Genomic DNA, 26,419 nt, shown 5'->3' with positions numbered 1-26,419 from the left:
AATATCAATAGAAAAAGTATATTGGCATGTCTTCACATCAAACTGTTTCAGAGATCAATTTGATCAATCGGCACAATATTTTGGGAAATTGTTTGTGGGGTCGGAATGAACAATTATGCCATCTTCGGTTGAAATCGCTGATGGTCGAATCCAAACCTTGTGTAAGTTTGAGATGGAACGACCCATATAAGATTTATGTACCAGCCGACGTACTAAATACGCGGCGACTGGTTCTTTCACGGTAGTAGCAATTTAGTGGAATACAAAAAATTATTCAAATGAAAGAAAACGTTTTTCACCATTCCATTTCCATTTAATTGTGAAATGTTTTTTTTTTATTTGTTTTTTGTGCGTCTTTCTAATGTGTAAAGATACAGGCCAGCTTTGGAACCTGCTTGCAGTTAAGTAATCCTCAAGGTTATGTCAAACTCAGGGATAATTTTGTAAATTTGTCATATTAGTAGCATTCAATGTAAACTATTTGTTTCTTTTTATACATATTACTTTCCTTGTCAATTGCAAACAAGAATTAAGAACGACAAAACATCGATTTCGAACACGTGTTTTATTTCTAGGCGAACTAAGGTGACAAAAATTAGTCTAACATACATAATTGATTAAGTGCTAAACATAGATCACCCCGTGTAAGTACAAAAAAAAAGTTTATGAGTGTGGCCCATTACTACATTAAGTATCTGCCGGGAAGGCCAACGATAGCTTTTACTCTTTGTGAGAAATATCTTTCGATTTCGATGATCTACGACCCACACATCATACAATCGTCCTTATTCTCCAGTGAACAAACCATCTCAGCCATTCGACGGTTACGGTCGGCTAATGTACCGTTCGTCTGCGAAGAGCTACTCGGCGAGGAGGATGAAGCGTCCTCGTTGTTCTGATTTGAAGTGCTGCTGGTTCCGTTCGTCTTTGAAACGAAAGAAGAATTGGCAGATCCGGCCGTACTACTGCTATTTAAGCGATTTACTTCGGAGAGTTTACTTTTATCGACGGTGAACTGAATGGCATTGGCTGCTGGTTTAGTACGCAAATAGTACATTCCCGTTTTCAATCCCATTTTCCAACCGTAAAAGTGAATTGAGGTCAGCTTTCCGTAGTTCGGCTCTGCAACGTGAATATTAAATGATTGTGACTGATCAATGAAGGCACCACGGTCAGCAGCCATTTTAATGCTGGTTTTGACTGAAATTTCCCACACAGTTTTATAGAGATCACGAATGTTCTTTGGAATTTCTTCGATATTCTGAATTGATCCATTGTTGGCAATTATATTATTCTTCATGTCTTCATCCCACAAGTCCAGCTCGGTAAGATCCTTCAAAAGATGGTGGTTGACAATCTGCAAAGATAAAAAACACTCACTTAACATCAACTATTCGAAAATACTTTTAATAACTTACCTGGAATTCTCCAGAGAGTACACGTCGATTGTATATGTTCGAAGTATACGGTTCAAACGATTCATTATTGCCGAGAATTTGTGCAGTCGAAGCCGTGGGCATTGGGGCCAGAAGCAGTGAATTGCGCACACCGTGCTTAGCGATTTTCTCTTTCAGGGCTGCCCAATCCCACAAGTTAGTTGGCTCTTTGTTCCACATGTCATACTGCAATATTCCTTTGCTGACAGGGCATCCGCTGTACGTTTCGTAGGTTCCTTCCTTTTCAGCAAGCTCACAACTAGCCTCTAGAGCACCGTAATAGATAGTTTCGAAAATCTGCTGATTTAACAACTGTGCATCTTCACTATCATAAGGATAACGCATCAAAATGAATGCATCTGCCAATCCTTGTACACCGATTCCAATCGGTCGATGACGCATGTTCGATCTCTTAGTCTCCGGGACTGGGTAAAAATTAATGTCAATAATTTTGTTAAGATTTCTAGTAACGATTTTGGAAACTTCTTTTAATTTCTGGAAGTCATAGGTCTTGTCCGGCTTAACAAACATGTTCAACGCTATCGAAGCAAGGTTACACACAGCTATCTCATCCTTTGAGGAGTATTCTACAATTTCCGTGCATAGGTTAGAGCACTTGATAGTACCAATGTTTTGCTGGTTGCTTTTACGATTGCAAGCGTCTTTGTAAAGCATATATGGTACTCCAGTTTCAACTTGCGATTCAATTATCGCAAACCACAAATCTTGTGCTTTCACCTTTCGGATAAAACGCCCCTCTTGCTCGTATTTTGTATACAGTTTCTCAAACTCTGCTCCCCATGTTTCAGGAAGCCCTGGGCAATCATGCGGACACATTAGACTCCAATCCTCGTTAGCTTCCACTCGCTTCATGAACAAATCAGGAATCCACAACGCGTAGAACATGTCTCTTGCTCGCACGTCTTCCGCGCCTGTGTTTTTCTTCAGATCAAGAAATTCGAAAATATCTCCATGCCATGGCTCCAAATAGATAGCAAACGCCCCCGGTCGCTTATTGCCGCCTTGGTCAACGTATTTGGCCGTATTATTATAGACCCTCAGCATCGGAATTAGTCCATTAGAGATGCCGTTGGTGCCCGCGATATACGTGCCCTTCGCTCGAATGCAGTGCACGTTTAGACCAACCCCACCGGCTGACTTAGAGATCAGTGCACATTGTTTCAAAGTGTCGTAAATGCCCTCAATGCTATCATCGCTCATTGTTAGCAGAAAACACGAGGACAACTGCGGCCGACGGGTTGCTGCTGCAAACATAGTCGGTGAAGCATGCGTGAAGTAGCGTTCCGAAAGCAGATTATACGTCTCGATGGCAGCATCGATGTCTTCGCCGTGAATTCCGATCGCTACCCGCATCAACATGTGCTGGGGTCTTTCGGCAATTTTACCTTTGATCTTTAATAAATAGGACCGTTCTAGCGTCTTGAAGCCGAAATAATTGTATCCAAAGTCTCGATCATAGATAATGGCTGAATTCAGTCGGTCGGCATTCTCTGTGATCACCTTGTAGTGAAAATCCGAGATCATTGGTGTTTTTTGCTTCAGATATTCGTTCTCCATCGTATACAGATCATGCATGACATCTAAGTATAAAAAGCAGAGCGACAAAGGAAAGTCTATTAGTACCTACTATCGAATACTATACGATGCTAGTTTTCTAGCCAATAAATCAAATTATAATTCCATAATATATCGCAAACCCGTGAATAGTGACCAGTTTTGATGTGTATACTGTTGGTTAATAATAACGATTAGTTAACTATCAAATAACATTACTAATATAAACGTTGTCTAAATTGTGGTGTCTATCAAATCTCAGACCGAATTAGTTATCTGCACAAGCAAAAAGAAAAGACGCATTATCATGTCACGTGTAAACGATGAAAACAGCTGTTCACTGGAAGCAACTTGACCGTTAAACTAAACATGAAATTTCCTGGAAGACATATATCTTGCCAAGCATCTTGTACAATCGTATAAGTATAGAATCCATCTCTTAGTTCTGCCATACACTACAGCATTCATGTATACTTATTTATACGGAACAACCAGTGTAACGGTCTGATTTGCAAATTTTGCTGCTACTTACCGGAGAAGTGTTTTTTCGTTTCTTTGTGTAGATTTGACACAGCAAGGCGAGCGGCCAGGATAGCATAATCAGCATGTTCCGTTGTCAACGTGGCTGCAGTTTCCGCAGCCAAATTATCCAGTTCCTGTGTAGTTACTCCAGAGTACAGTCCGTTGATTACTTTCAGTGTAATTGCGACCTGACGGGGTAGAAGTGAGACAGGGGATGAAGCACTAGGATAAAAGGTTATCGCATAATGGTAAGCATACCGGATCGACGAAATCCATGTTGAGTCCATAGCAAAGCTTTTGAATTCGTGAAGTAATTTTGTCCAGATGGACCTCTTCTTTGCGGCCGTCTGATTAATCAAGGAAGATTAAATATATATTTTCAAGTATTTTTTTTCAGGTGGACTTACCTCGTTTGTAGACATACATTTTGTTAGATTTATGAACCATTTTACCAAATTAATACTACAAAATTTAATAAATATGTATTCACAATTTCTATCAGTTAAGTTTACTCAACACAAACTATATTTTTTGCTTTAAAACCAGAATATCTTTATCACTATTTACCAAGAACCTAGCCAAGAACAGTAAACCTATCGTCATGAATAAACTTGAAAGAAATGACAAAATTGCGAAGTTTTCCCGCAATTTTATGTGCCGAAGCGTTGTTACCTTCACAGATGACAAAAGGAACGGGTGAAAGTGACACATTTTGACAGTTTTGACTTCTCCTCACTCCTAAAAAATCTTGTAAAAATTTAACACCCTACACGGAAAAATAATTAAACTCAAATATGCTTACTTTCGATTCAAATCGAACTTCCGTGCGGGAAGTTATTTTAGGTAAAAGCGAATTACCTACTTTTGAGTACCTGCGCTAAAGTCACTATTCGGTAAATTGATTGCATAGAATCAATAATATCAATATCAACAGCCGCGAAGAAATTTTTACGCAAAATTGCGCATTGTTGGTTTACTTAGATTTTGCGTTGTTTTTAACCAAAATGTCAAAGTAAAATTCAACCAAACGATGTATAAACATTCAACTTTACCTATTTTTTCGTCATTTTTTACGTAGCGTTAGGTATTGTCAATTGCAAGGAAAATTGTCCAATCAATAAGTGAAGATAGAATTAACAAAAGGGCGAATGTCGCAAGCGTAAACAAACCGAGTGAGGGTTGATTTTCCTATGCTGGTCCAGCAAAAATTAACTCTCACCCGTTTTGTTTACATTTGCGACATTCGCCCTTTTGTTAATTCTATCTAGAAGTGCGCAATCGTTCATAAAAGCGCAGAGAACAGACATTTATGTTCATATAAAATTACATTGAAATGGTGTGTAAAATTTGCTGGCGCCTTTGATATCTTAACCACAGCTGTTATACATGAGTGGGTTGTAATTAGTCGTACTTAAATCGTCGTTCGTAGTTCATTTTAGAATTCAATTGGTTGAAAAAAGACAGCAGCAGTTAGGTGAAACAGAGCATGAGTAGTGGCCGTAAATAAGCAAAAACGAAGTCAGGTATAAGCATTTTATTAACATTTACGGTACGTTTTAAAGATTTGTCCTAAAGCTTGTAACAAACATATTGTAACATTATATACGCAAATAGTGTTTTTAATAATGCTAATTTACGATAATGCTTAAACGCATTAGCAATGTTTATACAAAAGTTTTAACCTTGCGAATTGCTGATATACCGTTGTCTGGTATTAGCGATGCCGAGCTACAGTCAATATGGGGTTATGCGTTAATGCTTGTGGTTACTTGGGTAGGTTGAGAAAAATAGTTGACATATTCAGTGAATAATAACGCATTTTGCTTCTTAGGCCCGACACATCCCAGGTAACCGCTAAGCACTGAATTAAGCTTGAAAGCTGCTCTATATTTGCAAGTTACATGCTGCCAGATATAATTCAGCATTGTCAAAGCATAGCAGCTTTAAAATGGCATTCTCAATGCTGAATTAATATTTACTTGAAGCACAGAGAACAGACTACCAGGTAATTGACAAAAAGTGTGTAAAAGGTTTTTATGTAATCTACGAGTAATCCTTCAATAGAGCACCCCTCGAGCAGTAAGTGGCAAACTAAATCTTGATGTCGCTGCCATCGCTGCTATGTAACTCCAGCACAAAGAAATATTGATAAAGGTACATGAATATTTTTTGACGCGTTTGGCAAACTATTTCTGGAGGGCGCTGCCGACAGATTTTACACACAAAAAATCGATTACTTCCTTCGAGCCTGTTAATCTGTTCTCTGTGCTTGAAGCACTATGAAAAGCTGATTAGATGCTCTAAGCAAGCTTTATTGCCGTTACCGACATGAAAAGAGATTTTGAACACTGCTCACACTTGCAGGAAATCCCCTTGCGAACGTACGCGTGATAACAGAAAAAATACTTCCCTTTCTTTTTGTCTTACGCAAAATCCTGCACCGCCGATTGAATAAATATCAACACGTATCTATAGGGCATATGCATACGGATAATATGCAAGAAATATTTCTATACATGTGTGCCATCACATAAAAAGAAAATAAAAGGTAGGTAATTCTCCCAAAGCGCAACTTATGGAAGATATGTGAAAAACAAAATCTTTCCCTCCATTCCGCCTTGATAAGCAAATCAAACATCCGAGTTAAGAATTTCGGTAATTTAAGTAGAGCTATTGGCAGCTGACTCGCAACTACCGTTTACAGATCAACTGGTAAAGGCGTTGCCCTACTCCTCTATTCCTATTCCTATCGACAGATTGGCTGGCGGTTCAATTCTAACCGAAAAAGAAAATAACAAAAAGCAATCTTGAAACGTCAACAAAGTACGCCATATAAGCATAACAGAGAGGGAAGATAAAAAAGGATGTAGAATATATTTTTCGCATTTTTTGATGTTTGACGTTTTACCGTTACGCAACAGGCGTTACGTTTTATGACTTTTGTAAAGCTCCAAGCACTAATGTAGCCGGATATTTCGCCAAAACCGGCTTTCTAGCAGCTTTTTATAGGCATATTGAACTATGCTGCACGATATGGTGTGCACCATAGGCTAATAAAAAGCTAGATTTCTGCTTCTTTAAGTGCTCACTGGTTACTTGGGATGCATCTGCCTAACCAGGTTTGTCAGAAGGGAAAACTCGTAGTTCCCAGCGCCGTAAAACAGCCGCAGTAGAGAAGTTTGACTCTTCCATCGTTGAGATTAAGAAATTCAGCATTAATACCACAAATGCCACGAATATAATAACGAAAGCCGAAAATCGGAAGTATTGAGTTTCTGGTAACTACACTGTAAGAACCTGTGTTTATTATCAGTATTTATCAATTATTGATATTTGTTTTCCCAAATTTAGCTTGCTATAGTTACTGTAGCAACGCAGTGGAGTGTAACGTATTGTAAGCAGACAAAACCGATCATAGTAATCAAAACGCTTTTTTCATCTAAGTGATCTAAGTGATATGAGCGCCACATAACGGGAGCATTACCACATAACTTCAAAATGGCGGTTTGGATTTTTACACATCCCGCAAGATTAAGATGAATGTCTGTTCTCTGTGATAAAAGTGCTATTTTAGCTTAAATCGTTTCGGTCTCTTCGGCGCACTTTTTGCTGGGAAGATAACGAAAAAGTGCGCCGAAGATACCGAAACGATTTAATGCAAAATAGCACTTTTATGAGCTATATCGCACTTCGGATGGTACAATTTTCCTTGCAATAACAATATTTTTGTGGTACACGGAGAATAAAAATGTAGTTTCAACCATATTTATGGTTGTTTTACGCACAAACAAAAATTTCGTTTTGTTTCAAACTGAAATGTATGATTGAAATGAAAATATTTATTGTTACATCAATGTCAACTTCAAATTTGAAAATACTTTACTTTTAATTCAAAACTGTTATTTACTTGATTCAAACAGAATCTCGTTTGGAAACAACAATATTTTCAGGTTGTTATAAAAATATTTTATTGAGGCTTAAAACAACAATCATTTTGTTTGAAACAAACCGGAGCTTTTTCGCTCCGTGTAGAGTGCACGAATGAATAATAGAGATTGCTCACATTTATTGGGTGCTTTGCCCAAAGTTAAACGCGGTCTAAAGGAAACACCGCGCTTGAAGCAAACACCGCGCTAGAACTGCTGTAAACAGGCATGTTGTTCATCTAACTGGGTCTTTACAAGTAACTAAAACTTTATGATTTCTGATAGATAATTTCTTCCAATAATATCAAAATCGACCCGGAAACTATGAAAGAGCATTTCATTTTTGAGATGCGCGGTGGATAATTTTCAATGATACACAATATTTATTGTGCTTTTACCACAGAGAACGGAATACAAGGTAATTGACAAAAAGTGTGTAAAAGGTTTTTATGTAATCTACGAGTAATCCTTCAATAGAGCATCCCTCGAGCAGTAAGTGGCAAACTAAATCTTGATGTCGCTGCTATCGCTGCTATGTAACTCCAGCACAGAGAAATATTGATAAAGGTATTTACATGGATATTTTTTATGCGTTTGGCAAACTATTTCTGGAGGGCGCTACCGACAGATTTTACACACAAAAAATCGATTACTTCCTTACTGCATTACTGCAGTTTTACTGAAACGTCACTTTTCCGTACGGAATAATATCTGGCGCAATTATTACCACAAGAAAAAATGACAGATACCCAAGCAGCACCATTTGTTGCATGAAGGGTTACGGAACTATAATTGAAACATTCAGGTATGGTAAAAGTTCGCATCAGTTACCTTTATCGAACTGTTATGTGATTGAAAAAGCGCAATAGGTGGAGCCTATATGCACCCAATTGTTACACAGATGTTTTATGAAACATCAATGCGCGTTACCTATCCATTCGCGACCACGATACTAAAGGAGATTTTAAACCTGTTCGCACTCCCACGAAATCCTATGCCGCGTTGTCAAAACTTGCGTGAAAACAAAAACAAAAATACTTCCTTCTCTTTTTTTCTCGCACAAAAACCAATGCGCGTTATCTAAATACAAGCAAGTATTCGCGACTACGATACTAAAAGAGATTTTGAGCCTGTTCGCACTCACACGAAATCCTACACTCAAAATATTCTGCACATAACTAATAGTAAATTTCCATATGAAATTCCCTATAATTATCATTAGCCGCATATAAACACAATCCTCCCAGAAATACACATAAAACTTATACGCATATGAATAGCATTGACGAACTGACATGACACTTAGAAGAAAATCCTTTAAAAAACATCGTCCTGCCCATTTTGCTTGCACACTACTGTTTTACCTGTTTTCACTGCGAATATGCGTATTATCGGGACACATAGAAACTATACAAAAAGTTTTCTCAGTGCATGGCATTTACTAAAATATTATTTGCACTTATTGCTTGGAAGATAATGAAAAAGTGCGCCGAAGATACCGAAACGATTTAATGCAAAATAGCACTTTTATGATATCGCATTTATGATATTGAAGTGCGATATCGCACTTTGGATGGTACAATTTTCCTTGCAATTGACAATATATAGTTCGATTTTCCACCAAATGAGAAATAACCATCGAACTGTCAAATTTTAACCAAAAAGTTAAAAATTTCGCGAAATGGTTCACAGCCTATATGAAGATAGAATTAACAAAAGGGCGAATGTCGCAAGCGTAAACAAACCGAGTGAGGGTTGATTTTCCTAAGCTGGTCCAGCAAAAAATAACTCTCACCCGTTTTGTTTACATTTGCGACATTCGCCCTTTTGTTAATTCTATCTAGATATATGCTGCTCCAGCAAAAAATGAACTCTCACTCAAGGGGTTTCCAGTGAGGCGTATAGATCATTTTACGATGACGTCATTTTGCCGTCAAATGACACCACTTGGTGGTTTGTTTACATGTTTTTGTCACATCCAGCGGTTTCGATTTGAAATTTTGTGAAGGATTACTGCATCAGTTGCTTTAAAATGCAAGTAAAGCACTTTCTCTTAAATAAAAACTAAAAGTTTTTATCATTATCTGCCGGACATAGATAGAAAACCACGTAGAAAACTCAATTCAAACTTTAGCACCATGTAAACAAACCACCAAGTGCTGTCAAAAAAGTGAGGTTAGGAGCTCCCGTGTAATGCTCTATAAGCACAGAGAGCAGACTACCAGGTAATCGACAAAAAGTGTGTAAAAGGTTTTTATGTAATCTACGAGTAATCCTTCAATAGAGCACCCCTCGAACAGTAAGTGGCAAACTAAATCTTGATGTCGCTGCCATCGCTGCTATAACTCCAGCACAAAGAAATTTTGATAGAGGTACGTGGATATTTTTTGATGCGTTTGGCAAACTATTTCTGGAGGGCGCCACCAACAGATTTTACACACAAAAAATCGATTACTTTCTTCGAGCCTGTTAATCTGTTATCTGTGGTATAAGTGCGTAGTAATCAGAGATTACTTTTGTAATCATTTACGAATTAATTAGGTAATCAATGGTAATCAGCATAATAATCAATGATAATCTTAAGTAATCATTGGTAATCATGATTAATTTATAAGTAATCACAAGAGATTGATTACTGGTAATCAGAGGTAATCAAAAGTAACTTTTTCCAAAGGTGCGTAGTAATCACTGCTGTTGGAAACCCCTTGCTCTCACTCGTTCTGTTTGACAGTTGGCTTTATCCGCCCCTTTGGCCCCTTTCAAATGTTGGTCGAGACTTTTCGTCCGTCAAGTTTGAAGGCTGAAGACGTTTCTCTTTCAGCGTGTTTCAGTAGTTTGTTTTGAAGTTTCTCTTTTATTTTTGTTTATGTCAGAATTATCTTAATAGAGTGGTAAATAGCAGAAATTCCGAATATTTAAGACAAACTTAAAGTCATTAAATAAAATTTAAAATGGAAATGTAAGTATTTTTAATTTTTCATGTATATGTACATTACATATTTATTGTTCAATGATTAGCGTCAACCCAAACGCAGCTGTTCTTACCAACTTCGAGGTTATGAATACACTAAAAAACATGAAAAGTAGCAAGAAAAAGCATGGTTTGAGGAATTTGGCTACCATTACGTATGAAACGGTTCAGTATCTGGAAGATACGGCATGTCGAGATCAAAGCTCCGATTCGATAGTAAATTTTCTTAAAGCAATGAAACAGTTTAATCTCACCAAAAACGAATGTCTGATGATGATCAATGACCCTCCCAGTTCTGCCTTGCACATACAGATCATGATCGAAGATTCCGATGAACGACTAACTGACGAGCAAGTCAATCGTATTATTGAGTTTGGATCAAAACTTCGAACGAGTAGCATCGACAGTGTAAGTCATCAAACTGAAGAAAACGAATGATTAATGCCTTGAAATGTGTGACGATTTAATATTCCTTGTACATATACAAATAATTTAAGTTGTAAAATAAAAACGAACTAGCTTAAGATACATCTCAATATCCCTGCTAGTTATTTTTAGTGATTTCGTATCTATCGTTTTTGATCACCGAGATCTTCGATAAAGTCTTCATCAATTTCGGGCCACTTCTCCGGAATTACATCAAACAAATCATCTTTTACATCTCCCTGAATAACAATCTCATCATCTCCGGTAACTGACGAGCCACAAGCGAATTTTGTACCGAAAAATTTAGCAGCCACCTTTAAGTCAATGTCGAATGTACCCATTCCGGTAACAACAGTAACCGACTTCTTTTTACCGCGTGCCGAACGGGAAACACAGATCTTCTTCGGGACATCATCCTTAACCTTCTTAGTTTTCATCATTCCTTTTCCGCCGCGTTTTTGCCGTTTTTTATCTTCTTCGCCGGCATCCTCAGTTGCACCGGAAGACCCGCCTGTGGCTCCACCTGCCGGCTTTCCACTTCCAACTCCGGTTGCACCAAGCGTAATGCGCTCAAATTCATCCGGAAGGTTTTTCGCTAACCACTGTTTGCACTTTTCATAGTCTGGATAGTATTCGCAATATTCCAGGGGCATCGAACAATTACCGCAATACTGGACTGACAGGGGATATTGGACACCTTCTTTGGTACCGATTTGTAATTTTTCTGGAATTTCACTGACCATCCTAAATTTTATCCAAAAAACCTTATTTACGGGCTTAATTCTCGTATGATTGATAATTTGAAGTTGCTCAATTCTATTAAGTCACGTACAATCCTATTCGCTAGAGTGACTATATACAGAGTGGCGACAATGTCAAAATTGGAATGATAATTATCTGTCAGTGTCATTCCAATCGAGCAGACGCAGTCCAAAGTAAATTGATATATACCAGGTATATGACAATGTGAGCTGTCATATACACTTTGCACTAACACATCTACACTAGTTCTGAGATTTCGAGCATTTTGTATGGAAAATTAGTTAATTTTTTAAAAAAATCGTTGGATACGCAAGATTTGTCTATTTTTTCCTCACAGTTTTTATGTTTATGCTTAGAACATTATTTCTAGTATGTATTTTCATGAATACAATGAAGTGCAACAGTCCAAATTGCAGGCGGAATTTTTTCCATCAAAACGGTATCAAGATGTCTCAAAGAAATGTCGTTATATCGCTTTCCTACAAGTAGTAAAACAAAAAAGATTTTTTTTTTAAATGCTCGGACATGATTGTTCAATAAGCAGCATGAGCAACATTGTTATCCGCCCGCGATATTTTTCGTCTGATTTCTGGTAAGCTTTTAAAGTGTTAATTATCTTCTAAGACCGTTTTGTAGCAATCTAAGATTACTTTTTATGGTTTTCTACATAGTGTTGCGACGGGTAAATTTATGATAAAAAGGTATCATCTTGGAACAGTGACTTCAACTTAAGGATTTTCAAGCAGTATCACAAGCATCTATTCGAATAAAACTATTTTTTAAAAGAAGACATCAAAGGCAGATATTCAAGAGCATCATGCAAGCAAAATGTTGGATGGAACGTGTTTTAATTTAAGCAACCGTATACCGTATTGATCGTGAAGTATTAGAAACATTAATTCATTTTTCAATTGCACATCAAAATAGTTAGTCACCCATGTTCTCAAATTTTTTACGCATAATAAAGAAGGCTACAAGTGCAAATGACTTTAAAATATAATCCTTACATTTCATTGTAAATGTTCAAATATTTTTCTGGAATAATATAGCTGCATTCATTAATTACAATTAATTTAGTTTTAATTTTCATGCAAGTTCCACCATATTTCAGAACTATTTCTTCTTCTTTCTACACACACTAATGCAATCCTCGATGGTCACATACCTGGTATATCAATTTACTTTGGACGCAGTCGACAGTCAAGGTGCGCGACAATAGCTTAAGAAGATTTCATAACTATTTCAATATTGTCAATTGCAAGGAAAATTGTACCATCCAAAATGCGATATCGCTCATAAAAGTGCTATTTTAGCTTAAATCGTTTCGGATCTTCGGCGCACTTTTTCGTTATCTTCCAAGCAATAAGTGCGCCGAAGAGACCGAAACGATTTAAGCTAAAATAGCACTTTTATGAGCGATTGAGCACTTATTGATTGGACAATTTTCCTTGCAATTGACAATACTTGTTAATCAAACTTTCAAGCAAACAGTATGCGTGTTTTCAATTCTCGCTGCTCGATTGGCTCCCAAAATGGCTGCTTCCGCGCATCTCTCACCTCTGAGTATTTCTACTGCTTCCGCGTATCTCTCACCTCTGAGTATTTCTAGTTTTTACTTTTCCAATTTTTCTTTACTGTCAAAAATATAAACACAAAAATTAATACAGTTGTGAGCAGTCAATTGGTTTTGTGATTATTCGATTTCTATGAAAGTATGAGCGCTAACAGTAGAGCAAATTTGCGCTGCAGACTATGTCTTTGCCTGTGCAATACCCAGGAGTTGGTGGCAGTAGTGTTTGCTGATCTGCACGGTCCGTTGCAAAGCTTCGCTCAGGAACTTCTTTCTCCGCAGGTAAAATCTGCCATCCTATCTAAGTTTATGTACTATTGGATTTTCTCAGTAGGCTACCTCAGAAAGTACTCAAGTTTGTTGCAATTGCTTTACGATGTGGAATATGATGCAGGATTTTCTCAATACCTGTCTAAAGGCGAATGAAGTACTTGCTGTGAACGAACAAATGGCCCTTCGAAAGTCCTGGGTTGCAAGCGACGATGAAAAGGATGCGTGTATTTCAGTCTGCCGAGTGGTGAAACGACACTACTACGGTATGGAAAAGCTGTTGTCTACTCTGAAACCTCCAGTGTTCCTTTCAAATTCGAATTCAAAAACTCAAATTTCAAATCAGAAGAAAACTATCAATGTTAAGGAACCAGGAAATTCAAAAACTCAAATTTCAAATCAGAAGCAAACTATCAAAGTTAAGGAACCAGCTTTTCGTTCTGGCACTGTAAGTAATAATATAATAAGTTTTAAATAAAGATTTTTTTTAAATATTTTTCTTGCAGTCACTACGGACGTATTCCAAGTGTAATGCTTCGAATAATATAGAAAAAGATGCAAAGGTTGCTAGATCCAGAAATATACCTAGTTCTATTAAACAAGAACCAATTGAAATTGATGATTCCGATGCATTTATGATGGTTAAAAAAGAACCTGCTGAATCATCGCCGTCACAATTTTACGAAATTGAATTTATTGATGATGATGCTATTACACTTAAAGAGACAAAACTGGAACCTGTTGAGTCGCTGGACAGCAATGTTGACGAAGGTGAAGATTACGAAGCGGACAGTAGTGTATCGTTAGATAGAGAAAGCTTGAACACGGTTTGCCAGGTATGTGGGAAAACAACTAAAGACATGGCTATTCACCTGGCATCGCACAGTGAGAAACTAACAATTTCCGACGAGAAAAACGTTTCGAAGAATACATCAAAAATTGTCGATCATAATGAATATAATACATCGCCCCGAAAGCGACTGCGACAATCGCTAGCTCGTACAGTTGATGGTACTAGCACTACGGGGAAGAATAAATTATCCGCGGGTACAAGATTGTCCTGTGAGGTTTGCGGTATTGTCTTATCCAATATATTGGTGGCAAGGATACACGCTAGATCACACATTTCCGACCGTCCTTTCAAAAAGGAAGCCCTGTTTGAGAGTGGCTAAACCGTAATTTTTATTGGGTCGTCCCTGAGTAGCGAAGTTGATTGCTATTCTTAAATTTTAGTTTTAGCGAATAATCAATAAATAAATTATATTATCATTCTATAAGTTGAAAAATGTCATGAACGGTGACCCGTTAATCACGTTTTGTTTTATTAAAAACTAATCCCGAAACAATGCAAGTTTGATTGAAGTTAGTAGTTAACTACTTGCCGATTCATGTTTTTATTGAATAGTTATTTAGACATTCGGCTATTCAAAATTCGGGACATTCAAAAAATTCGGCCTTTCGTGATTCGGTCTTTCATGGTTCGGCCTTCTGTGACTGTTGTTGAAATTCGGCCATTCGGCACCAGCCCGTTAAGTACAGACGGTACACTCAACCCCCGCTAATATGAAAAACAAGTCGTTCAGATTAGGCGAGTTCATTTTTAATCTGAATATTTGGTAACTCTATTCATTTTCACATATGCGCAAGACGCTCACCCTATGAACTTGTTGTTTTGATTTGACGAAAACAAACGTTTTGAAAACATTTCAAACATGCGCGAATTCTAAACATTCGGTTTGTAGAAGACGAAATGGGCTCGGCAGTTTCGACTAAAATGGTCTATTTTGAGTGCTGGAGAGAGGTAAGTTGCATATGAGCTATATTGCCAAAGCTCCTGAGCAAGAGGAAACGCATTAAATTTTTTTTCTTTTTTTTTAATTTACCGGTCAACTTTAACGTCAATTGTGTGTGACGCTTAATCGGTTTTTAATGTGAACGCATTCATACCGCCGGGGTACAGATTAAAAATGTTTAGATTAAAGAAGGTCATACCAACGAGGGTACACGGTATCCAGCTTTTTACGAGCCATAATGGCGGACGTGTTCGTAATATTTGAACAGCATTTTTGACATTTCCCTAATACATCGCACGTTTGCTTTCCGCGCGTTCACGGTAAAACTAAAGGAATGTACGGAAAGAAAACATGCGATGTACTAGGGAAATGTCAAAAATGCTGCTCAAATATGACGAACGCCGATCGCCATTATGGCTCGTAAAAAGCTGGATATAAAGTACAGACGCGCAAAGAGCATGGCATAGAACACCAATCGAACCGTCAAATCAAGGCTCCAAACAGAGCTGAGAGCTGTCATAAAAACAGATATTTCTAGATAGAATTAATAAAAGGGCGAATGTCGTAAATGTAAACACAACGAGTGAGAGTTATTTTTTGCTGGACCAGCATAGGAAAATCAACCCTCACTCGGTTTGTTTACGCTTGCGACATTCGCCCTTTTGTTAATTCTATCTTCATTTGTGCATGCATAAATTTGGGACCCGACCGTTTTCTCCGGAGTATTTAATTTTCTCGATCTAATCTTTTACATAAAACATAAATTAAATAGTGGTGGGGGGGCTCCTATACAAATGAAGATAGAATTAACCAAAGGGCGAATGTCGCAAGCGTAAACAAACCGAGTAAGGGTTGAATTTCCTATGCGGGTCCAGCAAAAAATAACTCACCCGTTTTGTTTACATTTGCGACATTCGCCCTTATGTTAATTCTATCTAGAAATGAAATACAAATATCTGCATAACTAGAGCCGCCCAGTTAGCTTCGAGGTACGACGCCGGTCTAACAAGCCAGTCGTCTTATGTTCAAATCTCGGCTAGGCGGTGCTTGCCAGTTAGAGTCAGTAGGATTGTTGCACTGGCCCCGTAATTTTCCTGTACTCTAATAGCCGGCTGCGAAGTCTGTCGATAAAGAAGGGTAATGTCTAAAGACGGTATAAACCCATGGCTTTGCATAACTAGAGAACTAATCAAGCAAATGGAACAAAATTTGGTATGTAAGGGGTTTTGGGCATTTTTTTATGATGGTTTGAGACACCTTACTCCTGTGGTACACTCAAAATATATTTCCCGTCGAAGTTACGTGAAAATAAGTTATGTAAATATTTTCCACCCAGCTTTTCCTGTACTATTTACGTGATTTTCAGATAGTTCGCACGCATACTAATGCGTTAACGTGAAAATCAAATAGATGTTATTATTTTTCCAATAAACAATCACCTGAAAGTCACGTAAATCCCTGTTGAGAAATTTACGTGATTTTTCACGTGGAAAGGACGCGTGGATTATTTTGAGTGTAGGGGTAACTCAAAAACTAATCGAACTCGAGAAATTTTAGACTCTTTCATGAAACATTAGTCAATAACAAGACCACCAGAAACTATCAATAGTAACATTAGATGATTCAAGGCGAGACGGACACAGGCCGGGAGTGTTGCCGGCGACCTGCTGTCGAAAGTGCCGGCCACTGCGGGGGCAGCCCTCCGTAGAGATCACCTCTATCTAGGTTTATTTCTAGGTTTATATCTAGGAAAAGATCTACTGACCTCTATTACTTTCCTTCAGTTGGGTCACCCTTGCGAAATGGTACTTTCTACGAAAAGATTTTCCGTGACATGGTACATCCCGCGTAAGGTGTTTCGCGAAATGGTACTCTGCGAAATTCAATATTCCGCGTTATGGTCAACCGAGAGTTGGTGCTCCGCAAAAGGGTATTCGGCGAAATGGTTTGTAATGATGGCGAATGTATAAATGCTATCCGCTTTATTTTATTGGGCTAAGCAATGGGGGAGTTGTTTTCTACTTTACTGTGAGGAAAATTTGCATATTAAAATACACATGAACTCCTCAGAAACTTGCAAAACCCGAGATTGTGATGAAGGTCATCCGAGATTCAGGATTTATGTACAACACAGTTTAATTTGTCGGGTCAGCTAGTTTTACATAAAAAATCACCTCCAGCTTACTGAGTTCACACTTTTTGTTTTATTTTGTTAACTAGTGTTATTCGCTCATTTATCGGTTCCCACTTCATCAGGGCCGCATGTGTCCCTGGGCTCAGTAGGAGTCAAACTCCTCTTTCTCGAGTAGCATTTTCACCTCGTATGCCAGAGTAGAGCAAGACTTGCCCGGATGATGTCCTGTGTGCGCCAGTACCCGGCCAGTGGACCTCGCTCAGCCCCAGGATTTCAAGCTTCAGGCGGCTGGCTTCCCTTGCAAGTTAAGCCAGCTTGCCCTGCTGGGCAAGGCTCAGTATATTCCATGTTCCGATTCGTGTCCGTGTTTTCATGCTAAAGGTGGTTACCGGTAATCCAGAGAGCTTTCTTCTCTCATTTTCGGTAATTTTCGGTTTTTGTGTTTTGGTACAGTAGGCTGTTAACCTAAGGTCCTTATCCCGCTGATGGGGCTGCCATCTTAATGTGAGCGGGAGCCACTGTGCCCCTTTTCCTGTTAGCAAGTTGCGTACCCCAGCCGGCACCTCGTGGATGTAGGAATAGGAACAGAGGTTATGGAATCCACATGTTCACCCTTTGCCATCCATATTGGCTGGTAAATGGCTGAATGATGCGTACCGTCGGTGCCTTGTGCACGTGTAGACATAAAATAGACCCTACAGTGGTTCATAGCCTTTTATTCAGCAATTTCTATTCCGGTTCAGGAAGGTTCAGCGCACACCAGCGGACCAATGAAATGGGCCTAAGACTTATCGACTTTGCCGCCTCCAAGAACATGGCTGTACGTACCCAAGTAACCACAAGCATTAACGCATAACCCCATATTGGCTGTAACTCGGCATCGTTAATACCAGACAGCGGAATATCAGCAATTCGCTTGGCAATTCGCATGGTTAAAACTCTTGTATAAATATCGCACTTGCGTTTAAGCATTATCGTATATTAGCATTATTAAAAACACTGTGCGTATATAATGTTACAATATGTTGCTTACAAGCTTTAGGACAAGTCCTTAAAACGTACCGTAAGTGTTAATAAAATGCTTATACCTGACTTCGTTTTTGCTTATTTACGGCCACTACTCATGCTATGTTTCACCTAACTGCTGCTGTCGTTTTTAACCAATTAGATTTTAAAACGAACTACGAACGACGATTTAAGTACGACTAATTACAACCTAGATAACAAAGGCACCTGTAAATGAACGATGTGGGGATACACGCACCGAGGTTCGAATCTAATTGAAGGTAGCATTTGAAATGCGAAACAAAACGTTTCAATCATCGTACATTATAGAGTAACGCATAGCTTGAAAAGCTGTTAGAATCTGCGGACTTAAAAAATAAATATGAAAATATATGTATTTTTGTCTTTTGACTTGCCGAGAAAAATGATGTTTTTATATTTTTGCACAAACATAGCATAGCATAGCATAAACAGGTGCTCAAATTCGTAGTTGGTGCCAGCAACAATGCTTTGTTCAAAAGAACAAGTAACTTGTGTTTGTTACCAGCAACATGAAATTTGGAATTTAATTTCATGCTCTTAAACAAAAGTCAAATGCCTCCAAAGCATGGTCACTGTCCTGGTCACGTCCTTGCAGCTGTTGGGGATGGGTAAGGAATATTAGTCCAACATTTACTTAAGAGAACCGCAAAGAACTCTACGTGCCCTCATAAATGTCCCGAGAGTTGGGAAATACTAGTAAGTAAGGGAAACCCTAGGATACATTTGGTAGATGTTGCGGGTTCAAAATGATGTTTATTAATTTGTTTATTTTTTAAAGTACTAACAGTATAAAGATTTAAAAGATAGATTGTTTAATATTTCTTGTTTACAGATTTGAAGATTTTTAATAAATATTATTGTCTACTGATTTATAATGGGATGATAATTCAAAAGCTTCGAGAATTGTTTCTTGGTGATTTAATAGCTAGCTCAAATTATGATTTATCATTTTGTTTTTGGAAGCAAATTAAACTCCAGACGTCCGACGAAAGGAGTGTTGCTACTTCGACTATAGCCGTAAATTTATAAGAATGACTTTTAGGATAAACAAGTTCACACGCGCCAACTCGTAACCAAACCGTACACGATCCAACAAGAACGCCCAAACAAACAATATCCTACATAATGGCAAATGCACACGACGGTAAAACATAACAGAACGCGACAAAAACTGAAAAACGATTGTTATAAAAAAAGCTGCTATAGCTCGACCGATTCATCGGACGCGAATATACGCTGGCGATCTACTAATTTTATATAGGGTTTCGAAAGATGACAGCTTTTGAAAATTATTTTGTATAAAATATCCCGCATTTTGCACCTTACTGGACACCGCAGTCTAAAAGTGCGACTGGCACAAAAAGTGCGATACTGCGAATGCTGTGAGTGAGAAAGAGAAAGAGTGACAACTGCAATGTTGCTGTTTTCTTTTGTCATATACATTGGCATTATAGAAAATAATCTGGATTAATCCAGGTACAGCTGCAAAGCACAATATCTATGTAACTTAGCTTGAAAACAGGAACAGGATATATAGGGTAACCAACGTATTTTGGACCCCCTCAGCAGCTGTATATAATTTGGACACTTACAGCAAAATCAAATGCAAGTGTCCAAATAATGTACAGCTGCTGATGGAGTCCAAAATAAGTTGGTTACCCTAATACGAAAACCACGGAGAAACAGCAGCAGCAAACAACTCATGCATAGGATAACGCTCACACGATCATTCCTCAACAGAATCATCATCAGTAGGAACAATAGGCGCACACCAAAACAACTCGAAACCGGACCGAGCAAGTCGAAACCGAACAAAGCGACAGAAAGGTGGCATAACGCACATAGGATAGCACATCTCTCACTCTGCGTGTTCAGACAATGGCTATAACGGATAATTCAGCTACGCGACGACAATAACTATTCTATTAGCACCCACGACGAGCACGAGACACATCAGATCGCGACGACAGCTCAAAGCAGACTCTCATGTTTTTATATTTTTGCACAAACAAGCTTAAAATAACGATATGTCGATAATGCAGGCGAAACGATGTTTAATACACGCCGTAATGGTGCTTTAGCAATTGCTATTATAATACAGCTTTAATTTGACTATAGTGGGGCCCTTTTCTACTTTATTACGGCATTTATTGCACATCTAAGAAAATAGTACCTTATATGATATGTTTTGTAGCACACTATAAAGGATTACAATTGAATTGATATAAAGCTTCGTGGTTACTTGGGTAGTACCTTTTTCCAGCACAAAATCCATCACAAGTACACCAGGGGTGACATTGCGATTCTCGTGTCGAGTGATTTTGGTTCGTTTCGCCCATTCGTTTAACGTGGTCGAAACGAACCAAAGCCACTCGAAACGAGAATCGCAATGTCACCCCAGGTCTTCAAATCAGACAGAATCACAGATCGACAGTCGGCACTTCTCAGGCATTATCGACGTCAGATTCTATCGAAGCGCTAGCGTTGCCTCGGACCACTACCTAGTGATGGTTAAGATGAGCCCACGACTCTCCGTTAGATCCGGATAGATCTCTCGCGGCTGAAGCAGCCAGACGTCGCCGCAAACTACGCGCATTCACTCGAAGCTGCGCTGACGGAAGAGGATGAGCTGGACGAAACCCTTCTCGAGGACTGTTGGTACACTATCAAAACAGCCATTATCAGTGTAGCGGAGAGCTCCATCGGGCATGTGGCCCGGAATCAGCGGGACGGTTGGTTTGACGATGAATGTAGAAGGGTGATGGATGAGTAGAACGCTGCGCGGGCGGCCAAGAAGCGCAGTGCCACACGTCAGAACGTGGAAAGACACAAACAGAAGAAGATGCAGCGAAACCAAACCTTTCGGGAGAAAAAGCGCTACCTGGAAGAGTAGGAATATGCAGAGTTGGAGCGGCTGCATCGGTCTCGGAAAACGCGAAAGTTCTACCAGAAGCTGAACGGATCCCGCAAAGGCTTTGTGCCGCGAGCCGAAATATATCGGGATAAGACTTGCAGTATTTTGAAGGACGATCGTGAGGTGACCGATAGGTGGAAGCAGCACTTTGATGAACACCTGAATGGCGGTCAGACGGAGAACCATGGCGGCGGGGAAAGCGATTTCGACGGTGCAACAAACGGGGTGCCAGTCTCAACGATAGGCGAAGTTAAGGAGGCCATCATGCAGCTTAAGAACAACAAGTCAGCTGGGAAAGATGGCATCGGAGCGGAGCTTATTAAAATGGGACCAGAAAAGCTGGCCGTTTGTATGCACCGGCTAATTATTAGAATTTGGGATACGGATAGCTACCTGAGGAGTAGAAAGATGCGGTTACTTGCCCGATCTATAAAAAGGGCGACAAGTTGGACTGTGAGAACTATCGAGCGATCACCGTTCTCAATGCCGCCTATAAAGTGCTGTCCCAAATCAATTTTGCCGACTATCACCAATTGCGAACAGATTTGTGGGAACTTATTGAGCCGGCATCGTTAAAGGTCGGTCTACAACGGATCAAATATTTACACTGCGGCGAATCCTCCAAAAGGGCCGTGAATACAGAGTTCCCATGCATCATTTGTTCGTTGACTTTAAAGCCGCATATGATACCATCGACCGGAAACAGCTATCGAAAATCATGGACGAGAACAGCTTCCCCAGGAAGCTCATCAAACTGATTAAATCTACGATGGATGGTACACAGTGCTGTATTCGGATTTCGGGTGGATTGTCAAGTTCATTCGAATCACACAGAGGGCTTCGTCAAGGTGATGGTCTTTCATGCCTGCTGTTCAACATAGCGCTACAAGGTGTTATGAACCGAGCGGATATCAACTCGCGGGGCACGATATTCAACAAATGTAGTCACTTCGTCTGCTTTTGCCGATGACATGGATATTATCGTATAGACTAATCTCAAGTTTTTAGTCTTGACCTTGAAATGCGGTCATACATATATATTAATATTTCTCTTTTGAAACGATGGTTCTAGAATTGATGAAGGGACGGTAGGGGAAAGAAAAGAAAATATTTGGTGAAGGAGGGGAAGAGCGGAAAGGAAAGGGGGGGATATTGGTAGCTACGCTTGACAAGTAGTCATTTTGACTCCTACCTTTTGTCCAATGCTGGAAGGCGCATGAGTCGAACCAAGCTATAATCTGAGATTATAACCGGATTTGAACCTACAACACCCGCCAGGGCATGTGGTTCGCTGGTACTTGTACCTTCGAACCATAGAGGCGCCGGACAAAAGGAGACTGCAAAATCCACTTATCAAGATAGCGACGCGTTTGGTTGGGTTATCGACACATATTGTGCCTCTTCCTGCATCAATTACCAGCCCAGCAGATTACCACCGAGCGAGAAGTTTTAATCTAACTGGTTTTTTACTGGCAGGACAACGACACTATGCCGACCCTTACGACTTGCAAGGTACTGCACGTGACGTTGTTCGTCTGTCAGCGTGTGTTAGCCGCGTTTTTCGGCGAGGGTTTTCGAGGGAAGGCCCCGTTCCTATGAAATAGACTAATCTGAAGTTTTTAGCCTTGACCTTGAAATGCGGCCATACATATATATTAATATTTTTTTTGAAACGATGGTTCTAGAATTGTTGAAGGGACGGTAGGGGAAAGAAATGAATTTTTTTTTGGAGAAGGAGGGGAAGAGCGGAAAGGAAAGGGGGGGGGGGATATTGGTAGCTATGCTTGACAAGTAGGATATTATCGGCAGACATCTGTGGCGTTGGCTGAACAGTACACCAGACTAAAGCGCGAAGCAGAAAAGATTGGGTTAAAGGTAAATACGTCTAAAACAAAGTACATGCTGGCCAGCGGAACCGAGGCCAAACGATGCCGCTTGGACAGTACTATACTGATAGACGACGATGAGTTTGAGGTAGTCGACGAATTTGTCTACCTTGACGCACTGGTAACGACGGACAATGATATCAGCCGTGACATTCGGAGGCGTATTATAAGCGGAAGTCGTGCTTACTATGGGCTTCACAAGCAATTGCGGTCGAGCACCCTGTACAAGACGCTTATAAGACCGGTTGTTCTCTACGGGCATGAAACATGGACAATGCTAGAGGAGGACCTGCGAGTGCTCGGAGTTGTCGCACGACGAGTGCTACTAAGAACGATCTTCGGCGGCGTACAGGAGAACGGAGTATGGAGGCGGAGGATGAACCATGAATTCGTATAGCTCTATGGTGAACCCAGTATCCAGAAAATGGCTAAAGCTGGACGGATACGATGGTAACTTTATTCGCGTCAAGTTGACATTTCCGCCCTTGATTGTTTTTGTAGAACTATCAAGCGTGCGTGAGCGGAGTTGCCAAAAGCAAATAAACATTCGAAAAGTGTACCCACTAGCTGCCATAAAGATCGCGAAAAGGTGGATAGAAATTCGCGTTGACGAACGTAAGCTGCTGCCACCTTCAAAAGTTTACTGTACACACTCAACAGTTCGGTAAAATTTTACCGAAATCTAAACATCTGAATGATTGTTAAATTTTTTTATTGCACCAAACATTACTAATGATCTCGCTAATGATCTGTAAATGTCGCTTGGCACCGTCGAAATTTTTAAAGAACGTTCAGCTGTTTAGATTTTGGTAAAATTTTACCGAATTCGGTGCTTTTTGTTACGTGTGTAGGGGTGAAGCAGAATCGACCTTTTCGCGTGCGCAATGGCGGCTAGTGGGTACAACTTTCGGAGAACGTTAGCGTGCCTTTGGCAACTTTATTCCTACGGGGTGAAGTGGCTGTCAAATTCATACATTTTCGATGTCCCACGCAAAGGTACCAAACTGTTAATTTTGACAGGTACCAAAAAATTTACTGGAAATTCCCCTTTACCGAGAACCATTCGAAAGTTGCTCTCTTCACTCCTACATGAGAAAGAGATAGCGATACACCATGCCCTTGCTTTATTCGCGTCAAGTTGATATTACCAGCCTTAATTGTTGTTGTAGAACTTTCAAGCATATGTGAGCGAAGTTCCCAAAAGCAAATAAACATTGTCGAAAACCACCCCATCGGCAGGCAACCATGTTTTCGCCGCCAACATCTCGTGTGTGCGAAAATGAGATAGCATTTCATCACTTCGTTTCACTCGACTGCCAGCAGCTTGATTTGGGCCCGCTGTCAAATTTTGAGCCCAGGACATGTTGTCGCTGACGTTCACTGCAGCTCGATATAGAGATGTCGATGGGGTGTCGAAAACTGAACCCACTAGCCGCCATTAAGCGCGCGAAAAGGTAGATAGGAATTTGTTAAAGATCGAAACATTTTGGCAGATTTGGCACTCACGTATGGGAATAGAGATTTTCCGTCAAAAAATTTGTTTTTCATTAAATGTTCGGTTTTCACTCTTATAAATGATACCCATATAAAACATTCTTTAATAAAACCTCTAACTACTGTAAAAATGAAAAAATTAAATACGGATATTTCAACCCGTCACTTTTCGGATGTATTATGTAATTGTACCAGTGTCCTCTATTTTCACCACTTCGAAACCATTTGTGCCACTCTTTACTCTTGTGGCAAGCAACACACGAAACGAAAAAGAAGGTAATCATTAGCTTTTCATTCGTTTTGTACTTTTCACTCAACCGCTGATACACATATCTAGATAGAATTAACAATAGGGCGAATGTCGCAAATGTAAACAAAACGAGTGAGAGTTATTTTTTGCTGGACCAGCATAGGAAAATCAACCCTCACTCGGGTTGTTTACGCTTGCGACATTCGCCCTTTTGTTAATTCTAATTTCATATGTCAAAATCTGTTGTGCAATGCTGCCAGAAAATCTGAAAATTTTGATAAACAGTGCAGCCGAAACGAATTTTTTAAAATTCAAATTCGTGATTTGGTGAAAAAAAATTCATCATTCTTGCAATTTGCATTGTTCAAAAAATCGTAGTGAATTCTAGAATCAACAAAAAAAAAAAAATATTTTTGCACTATTGTCACTCGTATTGGGAGTACTTTCGAGAAAAAATAAGAAAATGAGGGGTATGATCTGACGGAAAACCTCTGTTGCTATGAGTGTGCAAGCGATCGTTCAATGCCGTCAACGCGAATTCATGTGTTTAAGCCAGGGGCTTGCGATGGGTACCATGTTTTTGTTGCCAACATTTCAGCACAACAAGGACAACAAGGTTGGCAGCAAATTTACCTGTTAGACGGGCGCTTTTCCTGCAATAGCGCCCCTCCTTATTTCATCGATGACAACCCGACTGCACGCTCTAAAACTAGAACACAGAAAGACATCTCTAACGAAACATTTTAATCTCCGTCACATTGTCGATTTAGAGATTTTTGGGTAACTTTGAGAATCAATTCGTAATGCGAGACTGTCGAATAGCAGCATTTTTAATCACGGTGCAATTCTGTTCATTTTGAATCCTAATACACTTTGAAACACTGAATCACTGATTTTTCCTTAAATGCTTTTTTTGTCAGTGTATCAATGTTATATAACATATAACAAATTTGTTTATTCAACCCGAAATGAAATGAGATAAATTTTATCTATCAAAAGGAGCAAACGAACATCAAAAATTCATGCAATTCCAACGTGGACTGAATAAATAAATTCGCTGTTATTTAGAAACAAATCTTCATCCTCACCTTATATATGCTCTGATTGAGTAAAACAACTACCAATCTATCAAATATGAAATGGTTCGCATTCTGAACTGATTTTAACCACTCGAGGAGAAATAACCACCGAACTGTCAAATCTTAACTAAAAAAACTTAAAAGTTTCGCGAAATGGTTCACAGCCTTGGTAAGGCCGTGTCTATTTTTATCGGTGTAGGTAAAAACGTTTTACTAACTACAGGTAGAGTGACTATATACAGAGTGGCGCCAAGTCATCCCAAATGTATGCAATGCGGCTTATCCCAGGTTTTTCTTTCTCTTTCCTGCATACGCGTTGGATAGGTTGTCTGCTCGATTGGAATGACACTGACAGATAATTATC

At 39.3% G+C, this 26,419-nt stretch overlaps 4 protein-coding genes across 5 annotated transcripts; 2 read left to right on the top strand and 2 right to left on the bottom strand.

The window, feature by feature from the left end:
• Positions 1-563: 563 nt before the first annotated feature.
• LOC128732480 (ribonucleoside-diphosphate reductase large subunit) lies at positions 564-4,081 on the bottom strand. The gene is made up of 5 exons (XM_053825740.1): positions 3,941-4,081; positions 3,792-3,880; positions 3,544-3,721; positions 1,419-3,037; positions 564-1,357 (listed from the first exon to the last, which is right to left on the bottom strand). Exons 1-5 carry the CDS (start codon positions 3,978-3,980, stop codon positions 758-760), a joined length of 2,526 nt encoding a protein of 841 aa, XP_053681715.1. The 5' UTR covers positions 3,981-4,081; the 3' UTR covers positions 564-757.
• Positions 4,082-10,321: 6,240 nt separating this feature from the next.
• LOC128732595 (DNA-directed RNA polymerase III subunit RPC9) lies at positions 10,322-10,969 on the top strand. Its single transcript, XM_053825877.1, has 2 exons — positions 10,322-10,418; positions 10,478-10,969. Exons 1-2 carry the CDS (start codon positions 10,411-10,413, stop codon positions 10,866-10,868), a joined length of 399 nt encoding a protein of 132 aa, XP_053681852.1. The 5' UTR covers positions 10,322-10,410; the 3' UTR covers positions 10,869-10,969.
• On the bottom strand, positions 10,875-11,700 carry LOC128732584 (density-regulated protein homolog). Its single transcript, XM_053825869.1, has one exon. The coding sequence runs from the start codon at positions 11,597-11,599 to the stop codon at positions 11,000-11,002; it is 600 nt and encodes a 199-aa protein (XP_053681844.1). The 5' UTR covers positions 11,600-11,700; the 3' UTR covers positions 10,875-10,999.
• A 1,613-nt stretch (positions 11,701-13,313) lies between these two features.
• LOC128732535 (uncharacterized) lies at positions 13,314-14,661 on the top strand. Of its 2 annotated transcripts, none has more exons than XM_053825807.1 (3): positions 13,314-13,470; positions 13,523-13,906; positions 13,965-14,661. In XM_053825807.1, the coding sequence occupies exons 1-3, from the start codon at positions 13,333-13,335 to the stop codon at positions 14,628-14,630; spliced, it is 1,188 nt and encodes a 395-aa protein (XP_053681782.1). In that variant the 5' UTR covers positions 13,314-13,332; the 3' UTR covers positions 14,631-14,661. The 2 variants fall into 2 exon arrangements, with proteins under 2 accessions (XP_053681782.1, XP_053681790.1); XM_053825815.1 differs by having other exon boundaries at positions 13,379-13,470; positions 13,520-13,906.
• The last annotated feature ends 11,758 nt before the right edge of the window (positions 14,662-26,419 follow it).

The sequence above is a fragment of the Sabethes cyaneus genome, chromosome 1, assembly GCF_943734655.1.
Source record: "Sabethes cyaneus chromosome 1, idSabCyanKW18_F2, whole genome shotgun sequence".
Classification (NCBI taxonomy): Eukaryota; Metazoa; Arthropoda; class Insecta; order Diptera; family Culicidae; genus Sabethes; species Sabethes cyaneus.
The sequence above is the reverse complement of the archived record's forward strand: the minus strand, read 5'-3'. Positions and strand labels throughout refer to the sequence as shown.

Coding starts and splice junctions, on each gene's coding strand:
- LOC128732584 (XM_053825869.1), bottom strand. CDS start 11,599: ATGGTCAGTGAAATTCCAGAAAAATTACAAATCGGTACCAAAGAAGGT.
- LOC128732535 (XM_053825807.1), top strand. CDS start 13,333: ATGAGCGCTAACAGTAGAGCAAATTTGCGCTGCAGACTATGTCTTTGC. Junction 13,471..13,522: donor AGGAACTTCTTTCTCCGCAG/GTAAAATCTGCC, acceptor TTTTCTCAGTAG/GCTACCTCAGAAAGTACTCA. Junction 13,907..13,964: donor CAGCTTTTCGTTCTGGCACT/GTAAGTAATAAT, acceptor TTTTTCTTGCAG/TCACTACGGACGTATTCCAA.
- LOC128732480 (XM_053825740.1), bottom strand. CDS start 3,980: ATGGTTCATAAATCTAACAAAATGTATGTCTACAAACGAG. Junction 3,722..3,791: donor ACATGGATTTCGTCGATCCG/GTATGCTTACCA, acceptor CTACCCCGTCAG/GTCGCAATTACACTGAAAGT. Junction 3,038..3,543: donor AACGAAAAAACACTTCTCCG/GTAAGTAGCAGC, acceptor TTTTATACTTAG/ATGTCATGCATGATCTGTAT.